Source organism: Lampris incognitus, chromosome 7, assembly GCF_029633865.1.
Source record: "Lampris incognitus isolate fLamInc1 chromosome 7, fLamInc1.hap2, whole genome shotgun sequence".
Taxonomy (NCBI): domain Eukaryota; kingdom Metazoa; phylum Chordata; class Actinopteri; order Lampriformes; family Lampridae; genus Lampris; species Lampris incognitus.
In genome coordinates this window covers 60,280,200-60,289,992 of record NC_079217.1, presented here as the reverse complement: position 1 = coordinate 60,289,992, position 9,793 = coordinate 60,280,200, and the positions used below count along the sequence as shown (strand labels likewise).

The 9,793-nt window shown below is 44.8% G+C and overlaps 1 protein-coding gene across 1 annotated transcript in view; it reads left to right on the top strand.

Moving 5' to 3' along the window:
- The window catches only part of LOC130115299 (unconventional myosin-VIIa-like), a 92,830-nt gene that overhangs the window by 31,308 nt on the left and 51,729 nt on the right, over positions 1 to 9,793 (top strand). Inside the window, exons 15-16 of the mRNA XM_056282906.1 lie at positions 4,320 to 4,457; positions 9,154 to 9,312. Of these exons, the coding sequence (XP_056138881.1) occupies positions 4,320 to 4,457; positions 9,154 to 9,312 (297 nt within the window). The remainder of the gene's footprint in view (positions 1 to 4,319; positions 4,458 to 9,153; positions 9,313 to 9,793) is intronic.

The window sequence follows — 9,793 nt, the reverse complement described above, 5'->3', positions numbered from 1 at the left end:
TGTGTGTGTGTGTGTGTGTGTGTGTGTGTGTGTGTGTGTTCCCACTCTTGCCAGTTTCTGTGTGGCTATGCTCCTGGCCTGCGTGCTGCTTCTCTTCCCAAGGTAAACTGGACAAAATAGACACAAGTAATTGTGTTAATCCCATCACTCTTTCATTAGATTAGATTAGATTAGATTAGATTAGATTAGATTAGATTAGACTAGATTAGACTAAATTAGATCAGGTTAGATTAGATCAAATCAAATCAGGTTAGATTAGATCAAATCAGATTAGATTAGATTAAATTAGATCAGATTAGAGTAGATTAGGTTAGATCAGATTAGATTAAATTAGATCAGATTAGAGTAGATTAGGTTAGATCAGATTAGATATTAGATCAAATCAGATTAGATTAGATCAGATTAGAGTAGATTAGGTTAGATTAGATTAGATATTAGATTACATTAGATCAGATTAGATCAAATCAGATTAGATTACATCAGATCAGATTAGATTAGATCAAATCAGATTAGATTAGATTACATCAAATCAGATTAGATTAGATTAGATTAGATTAGACTAAATTAGACTAAATTAGATCAGGTTAGATTAGATCAAATCAAATCAGGTTAGATTAGATCAAATCAGATTAGATTAGATTAAATTAGATCAGATTAGAGTAGATTAGATTAGGTTAGATCAGATTAGATGAGATATTAGATCAAATCAAATCAGATTAGATTACATTAGATCAGATTAGATCAAATCAGATTAGATTACATCAGATCAGATTAGATTAGATCAAATCAGATTAGATTACATCAGATCAGATTAGATTAGATTAGATTAGACTAGATTAGATTAGATTCATCTTTATTGTCCCTGCACAGATTACAAATGTTAAGACATTGAAATGCAGTTTGGCGTCTAACCAGGAAGTGCAAAATAGTACAGTCCTTCATCCTTTCATCCTTCCACTCCTTTGTCTGTTTGTCTGTCCCTCTGTCCTCCCGTCCCTCCGCCGGTGCTCTTAGACAGAACCAAACACATATTATCTTTAATACATACGCCATGATGCATGCCTGTGAACAGCGAGCATCCAGCAGGGCTTAATTTTGGCACCTTGTCCAACGTGTTTCGTAAACATAGAAAATGGTGGTTGCTTTAAATGTTGCTATTATAATTTCTTCAAAAACAATATGCCAGTATTTCCCCACAGTCTCTACTGTCAGAACATGTTACCCTTCTGGGTCTTATAAGGTTTCTGATTTCCAGTACGGCATTGAAAACTTCTGTTTGCTTAGCTGGGATGACGGAGGGAGGAAGGGGTTTCCGTCGGACCGGCGCTGGAGGTGTCAGAAGGTTGTGTCTGCGCCTCCGTCTGAACGTTCGCTCTGCCCCAGAGTTCAGTGGGAACGCCAACACAACTCTGAGCTGCTGAACACAAAGCGGTACAATCCTCCGAGCTTCCCCTGCTTTACACACCCGACTCAGACCGGCCGGCTCCCAGTGTCCTGTCCCGGGTTTCTACTTCCTGTGGAGCGGTCCTCCCCTTGTTTCAGTGCAGAAATCAGTTATAGCACACGTCACGTGTTAGCTAGCACAAAACTAGCTGCAAATCTGCACATGGTGCACATCTGGATCATCTGGCAGCTTTTGTCCCGGTCTGACAGATCACTCAATGAGTTTATGGATTATTTTGTGTTTGATTGATTGACCGGTTGATTGATTGATTGATTGATTGATTGATTGATTGATTGATTGATTGATTGATTGATTGATTGATTGATTGATTAATATGAAGTATTATCCAGAATTCGAACGGCTGGATGGAGAAGGAAAATTTGATGAAACTGAAATGTGAATAGAATTTAATGACGTGATCAGCCGTCTCTTCATCTTAGCTGGTCCATCTGCGTCGTGGGTGTGGAAGTACGGCACGTGACGTAGGACACCTCAATGTTCAGCGTTATTCGCTTAGACAGGTCTCGGGGCAATGTGCCTGATTTATACACATACATATTTTTTTAGGGGAGGGGGTTCCCCAATTGTACTTGGCCAATTACCCCACTCTTCCGAGCCGTCCCAGTCACTGCTCCACCCCCTCTGCTGATCCGGGGAGGGCTGCAGACTACCACATGCCTCCTCCCATACATGTGGAGTCACCAGCCGCTTCTTTTCACCTGACAGTGAGGAGTTTCACCAGGGGGACGTAGCGCGTGGGAGGATCATGCTATTCCCCCTAGTTCTCCTCCCCTCCGAACAGTCGCCCCGACCGACCAGAGGAGGCGCTAGTGCAGCGACCAGGACACACACCCACAGCCAGCTTCCCACCCGCAGGCACGGCCAGTTGTGTCTGTAGGGACGCCCGACCAAGCCGGAGGTAACACGGGGATTCGAACCGGCGATCCCCGTGTTGGTAGGCAACGGAATAGACCGCCACGCCACCCGGACGCCCCTGCAAGATGACATTTTACTAAAAAAGTACTGAAGAGAAAAACATTAATGCCTTTAAACACAAAAACGAAATGAAATAGGTTTTGGTAAATCTCTGGAACTTATTTTAGATAGAAATGAAAAGCTCGTGCAGATGAAAGAGGCAACAGCAGTTAAATGACTCTTTCCTCTTCACGGTAGCGGTTCAGCCTCTGCACTTCAACACACAGTAACTATCCCATTATAACATTTCAGGGACCGGATCGTAGTTATGTTTTGTTTCTTTGTCTTTTTTCCTATGTTTGCTTGTTAGACGCCCAGCTGATGTGTTTAGTTTCTCTGGTGGACTCGGCTGCCATCCGGGAACCACTCACTCTCCGCTTTGCTTGATGAGACTAACAGGAAGTTACGAGCACTTCTAGCCTTGACATGAGTTCTGTCAGCTTTGTTCTGAAGCAAAAGGAAGTGTCAGGAGTTTTTCATCTGTCATGCAGGGAGACACAGACAGACAGACAGACAGACAGACAGACAGACAGACAGACAGACAGACAGACAGACAGACATAGCGAGACAGGGAGAGAGAGCGAGACAGGGAGAGAGAGTGAGACAGGTAGACAGACACACAGACAGACAGACAGACATAGAGAGAGAGGGAGACAGGTAGACAGACAGACAGAGAAGGAGAGATAGAGAGACAGAGAGAGTGAGACAGGTAGACAGACAGAGAGAGAGACAGACAGACAGACAGAGATAGAGAGAAGAGATAGAGAGAGAGGGAGACAGGTAGACAGACAGACAGAGAAGGAGAGACAGAGAGAGACAGAGAGAGTGAGACAGGCAGACAGACAGAGAGACAGACAGACAGACAGACAGACAGACAGACAGACAGACAGACAGACAGACAGACAGAGATAGAGAGAGAGTGAGACAGGTAGACAGACAGACAGACAGACAGACAGACAGACAGACAGAGATAGAGAGAGAGTGAGACAGGTAGACAGACAGACAGAGAAGGAGAGAAAGAGAGAGACAGAGAGAGTGAGACAGGCAGACAGACAGAGAGACAGACAGACAGAGAGAGAGGGAGACAGGTAGACAGACAGAAAGAGAAGGAGAGATAGAGAGACAGAGAGAGAGACAGAGAGAGTGAGACAGGTAGACAGACAGACAGACAGACAGACAGACAGACAGATAGACAGACAGACAGAGAGAGAGACAGACAGACAGACAGAGATAGAGAGAGAGTGAGACAGGTAGACAGACAGAGAGACAGACAGACAGAGAGTTAGGAAAAATGTTAATATTATAATATTATTTACACACACACACACACGCAGACAGACACATACATCTATTATTGTACTAATGTTATACTGTCTATATATATACACACATATACATAGATATACGTACACACATATGTATACACATATATGTATACATATATATACATTTATTTATACATATACTTTTTTATTATTTATTATTATTTTTGTTATTGTTATTTTTCATTATAAATGTAACTAATGTTAATATTATATTATTTACACACACGCACATGCACACACACATGCACACACACGTGCACACACACACATACTTCTGTTACTGGGTTAATGTTCATTTACTGTGCGGCTCTGTAATGTTAATTACGAGCACGTGTTGTTGTTTCTGCTTTGCTTTTCGGTTTTCCTACATGTGGTGCATCGGCAGTTCGGCAGCACAGACGAGCAGCTCGTCACGCCAGCAAAGCCAAGTGGCTGAAGTGTGTGGAGGGAGCGAGAGGGCCACCGTTCAGGAAGCTAAAATAGAATCCTCATTGTTAGCAACCCTGACTTTTCTACTGTGCCTATCTGTGTGTGTGTGTGTGTGTCTGTGTGTGTCTGTGTGTGTTTGTGTCCAGGGGGCGGAGACCAGGAAGCGCTCTCCCACCCTGAGCAGCCAGTTCAAGCGTTCGCTGGAGCTGCTGATGAGAACTCTGAGCGTGTGTCAGCCCTTCTTCGTCCGCTGCATCAAACCCAATGAGTACAAGAAGCCCATGGTGAGTTTCCACATGTCTGTTGTCGTTCTGTCTTTATCTTTGTATGATATGTACCAGAGTAGACAACGTATTAAAAACTAGTCCTTAAGCTGATGCTCTCCGCTCCTGCAGCAGCCGGGCAGGGATGGGTTTGAAGCGGTCGTCCTTCATTGCTTCAGGTTTGGTAGTTTTGGCGAGACCTGGTGGTCATGATAGTTCGTTTTCGTGTTTTGCTGTTAGACCTGAGTCCTTTTCGAAGTAAGCGCGATCCTGTAGGTGCAGAAAGCCTTCACCTGCAGGTCATAATTTTCAGTGTCCGCAGCTTTTGTTTCAACACCAAGATGATTCAGTGTTAGTGTGCGTATGAAAGAGTGCACAATACCCTCTCCCACGGTTATACTGAGCAACATACCAAACATTTATCCAAAGACCAAGTCCAGTTGCACTTGATTCAACTCCTTTGGATAAGCATGACCTGGATGAATGAGAACGTTCCCAGATACCAAACATTTAATTCAACCTGACGAAACGTCGGATAATGTTTAGCTTTGTGTGTGTTCCACGTATCGCCAGCTCTTCTGCATTCGCCGTGTTCCTCAGCTGCAGTGTGTAGCAATAGCGGAATGTACCTTTAATATAAAAACCTGCAGATTACATCTTTAAGGTGTTGCCCGAGGACACGTCAACGAGACAGGAGGCTGAACCCGAGACCTTCCGTCCCTCCGGCTGCCATGCTGCCGCATCTCAACGCTGGTGAATGTTCGGCGTTTGGCGGAGAGTCTAGTCTAGAGCAACCTACAATGACAGACGGTGGGGTGGGGGGGGGGATCTTCCGAAATCTCACGATTCGATTTGAGTTCGATTCTTGGGGTCACGATTCGATTCAACATCGATTTTCGATTCAAAAGGATTCCCGATTCAAAATCGATTCTAGATTTGGTATGTAGGGGGCGCTAATTTCAGGATCCACTCCGGTCCGCTGTGCGCTGAGAAAGGTGGTGTGGCAAATTATGGCATGGTAGCAGACTAAAGAGTGTATAAGATTATGTAGTTTTTATATTTGAAAAAGTTACATCAACTGATTGCAATAATGTGAACGCACCAAGGCGAGCCTAACCGTTCTCAGTGACGAACTGGCGTGATGGTGTGTCGTACTTTGGCTCAGCTGTCAAAAGCCTTCATTGTGGACTACGCTGTAGGGGCGCAGGTCTTTTGAGATGAAACAGGCGATGGATCTATTTATTTACTTATTTATTGCCCGTTCAGAACTGGCGGGGAGTTTGGTAAAGTGGTGCAGTGTGCGTTGGTTGTGTGTTGATGCTGCAGGAGGCCGTTGGTCGTCGTTCCACTTGCTTCAACTCTGGGTGATGGCGTATGATGAGAGACCTAACATGTGTAGTGTTCCCCAAATACTTATAACTTCTGTTCTGCAAATCCTGCATATTGAATGAGTCATGTCGAGCTCCTTCCTCCCCGGGAGGTTGTAAAATCCAAAATGCGCCCAGACGCGTGCCTTCAATGATGACGGGACTGGCTGAATTTGTTGCCGAAAGGCTGCTAAGAGCCAGCATTAGCAGCGACTGGCTAGCCGCTGCAGCGAGGAGGCTACTTAAGACTGGGGGGGGGGGCGTTTTTAAAAATCGATTTTCGGCCCTGTGATGGCCTGGCGGCCTGTCCAGGGTGTCTCCCCGCCTGCCGCCCAATGACTGCCGGGATAGGCTCCAGCATCCCCGCGGCCCTGACAGCAGGATCAGCGGTTGGGATAATGGGTGGATGGATTTTTGGAATTTGTGAATCTATTCAGAATCGTAGAAGGTCAGAATGGCGATTCTTACTTGAATCACCCCCCCCCCCCACCGCCACCACCAATACCACCACCCCCAACAGACGGCTGGGGGGAATAGTCTAGAAGAGAAACCTTTCCAGAACCTCGCCTTTACTGTGCTATGGGGTAAAATACGTCTAACATCATGCAAACAAACACCAAGATGGAGACAAAACACGGCTTCTTATACCTTTACTGGTTCGTACTGGAATCACTGAATCATTCAGTAGTGTCACTATTGTAGTTGTAAGGGGCTTCTGATAGACAGACAGACAGATAGATAGACAGAAGATAGATAGATAAACAGACAGATAGATAGATAGATAGATAGATAGATAGATAGATAGATAGATAGATAGATAGATAGATAGATAGATAGATAGATAGATACAGTGCATCTGGAAAGTATTCACACCCCTTCACTTTCCCCACATTTTTTATGTTACAGCCTTATTCCCAAAATGGATTAAATTCTTTTTTTCTCATCAATCTACATACAATATCCCATAATGAGAAAGCAAAAAAGGTTTTGTAGAAATTTTTGCAAATTTATTAAAAATAAAAAACGGAAATATTGCATGTACTTAAGTATTCACACCAGTATTCACACCATACGTATTAACATCGGGACACAAAGAGCCATGGAAATCTATAGCTCTGACAACGACTCCGAGAGGATAAATTCTGAGTCTCATCACCAGCCAGTCAGACTAACTTCGTCTAGTCAGAAAGACACGAACTGAGGAAGCCTCTTGGATGAGAGGCGAAACGTCTTCACGGATATATACCAAGTCCAGTTGCACTTGATTCAACTCCTTTGGATAACCATGAGCTGGATGAATGAGAACATTCATAGACAAGTATTCACACCCTTTACTCAGTACTTGGTTGAGGCACCCTTGGCAGCGATTACAGCCTCAAGTCTTCTTGGGTATGAAGCTATAAGCTTGGCACACCTATATTTGGGGTATTTCTCCCATTCTTCTCTGCAGATCCTCTCCAGCTCTGTAAGGTTAGATGGGGAGCGTCGCTGCACAGCTATTTTCAGGTCTTTCCAGAGATGTTCAATGGGGTTCAAGTGTGGGCTCTGGCTGGGCCACTCAAGGACATTCACAGACTTGTCCCAAAGCCACTCCTTCGTTGTCTTGGCTGTGTGCTTAGGGTCGTTGTCGTGTTGAAAGGTAAACCTTCGCCCCAGTCTGAGGTCCTGAGCGCCCTGGAGCAGGTTTTCATCAAGGATCCCTCTGTACTTTGCTCCATTCATCTTTCCCTCGATCCTGACTAGTCTCCCAGTTCCTGCCGCTGAAAAACGTCCCCACAGCATGATTCTGCCACCACCATGCTTCACTGTAGGGATGGTATTAGCAAGGTGATGAGAGGTGCCTGGTTTCCTCCAGACATGACGTTTGGCATTCAGGCCAAAGAGTTCAATCTTGGTTTCATCAGACCAGAGAATCTTATTTCTCGTGGTCTGAGAGTCCTTTAGGTGCTTTCTGGCAAACTCCAAGCGGGCTGTCATGTGCCTTTTACTGAGCAGAGTCTTCCGTCTGGCCACTCTACCATAAAGGCCTGATTGGTGGAGTGCTGCAGAGATGGTTGTCCTTCTGGAAGGTTCTCCCATCTCCACAGAGGAACGCTGGAGCTCTGTCAGAGTGACCATCGGGTTCTTGGTCACCTCCCTGACCAAGGCCCTTCTCCCCCGATTGCTCGGTTTGGCTGGGCGGCCAGCTCTAGGAAGAGTCCTGGTGGATCCAAACTTCTTCCATTTACGAATGATGGAGACCACTGTGCTCTTCGGGACCTTCAAAGCTGTAGAAATGTTTTTTGTACCCTTCCCCAGATCTGTGCCTCGATACAATCCTGTCTCGGAGGTCCACAGACAATTCCTTTGACTTCATGGCTTGGTTTCTTCTCTGACATGCACTGTCAACAGTGGGACCTTATATAGACAGGTGTGTGCCTTTCCAAATCATGTCCAATCAGTTGAATTTACTACAGGTGGACTCCAATCAAGATGTAGAAACATCTCAAGGATGATCAGTGGAAACAGGATGAACCTGAGCTCAATTTTGAGTGTCATAGCAAAGGGTGTGAATACTTATGTACATGCAATATTTCAGTTTTTTATTTTTAATAAATTTGCAAACATTTCTACAAAACCTTTTTCACTTTGTCATTATGGGGTATTGTGTGTAGATTGATGAGAAAAAAAAAGGAATTTAGTCCATTTTGGAACAAGGCTGTAACATAACAAAATGTGGGGAAAGTGAAGGGGTGTGAATACTTTCCGGATGCACTGTAGACAGACACAGACAGACAGACAGACAGACAGACAGACAGACAGACAGACAGACAGACAGACAGACAGACAGACAGACAGAAAGTTAACAGGGGAAATCGACATGGCAGTGAGTTTAAACTGGTAGTCTTGCTCTTCACTCTTGATTTGATGTTAAACGTGATTAAAAACCCAGGCTCTTGGCTTTCGTTGAAAGGTTTTGATCAGCGTTTAACCATGTTACCATATGAAAAGACCAACTGATGCTTCCTGTTCCTCCAGTATTTCAACTCATTGTAGCATCTGTTCATGGTTTTAAATTCTTTCTTTTCAAAATTTGCAGCCTTCACACTCCTCTCTCTCTCTCTCTCTCTCTCTTTCTCTCTCACTCGCTCTCTCTCTCTCTCTCTTTCTCTCATTCTCTCTCACTCGCTCTCTCTCTCACTCTCTCTTTCTGTCTCTCTCTTTCTGTCTCTCTCTCTTTTGCTCTCTCTCATTCTCCCTCTCGCTCTCTCTCTCTCTCGCTTTCTGTCTATGTCTCTCTCTCTCACTCGCTCTTTCTTTCGCTCGCTCTCTCTCTCTCTCGCTCTCTCTCTTTCTCTCTCTCTCTCCAGCTGTTTGACAGGGAGCTGTGTGTGCGTCAACTCAGGTACTCTGGTATGATGGAGACCATTCGGATCCGCCGGGCCGGCTACCCGATCCGCTACACCTTTGTGGAGTTTGTGGACCGGTACCGGGTCCTAATACCTGGGATCAAACCTGCCTACAAACAGGTAGCGGGGAGAATGCGTGTGTGTTCTTGTACTTCTATCTTTGTGAGGACCAGTTTGAGTTTTTAACCATCACAGTGAGGAAACTTTGGCCAGTCCTCACTTCTTTCAGGGTCTGTTGCAGGGTCAGGACTAGTAGGGGTTTTCTATTGTTTTGCTTTCAGTGATTAATTTGCATACTTTTTTCAATGCATGCAAATTAAGTCTGTGTCAGTGGGGTATAGACATCTGTTATATTCCTCTTAGTCTGTTGTCTTGATCATACAGTGTTCTTCAGCGGCACACCTTATCATCTGGAGAACAGATAGATCCTCCACCTAAATGGCTCGACAGCAGCAGGACTTGAACCCACAACCTTTGGATTGTTCAGTTCACGCTTGACTAGAAGTCCAATGCACTAGTCTTCACACCAGAGAGCCGAATTACGTCAAAGTTTCCCTCCGTTGGACTCTATCTATCTTTTCCCAAACACTCCCCACTTTTC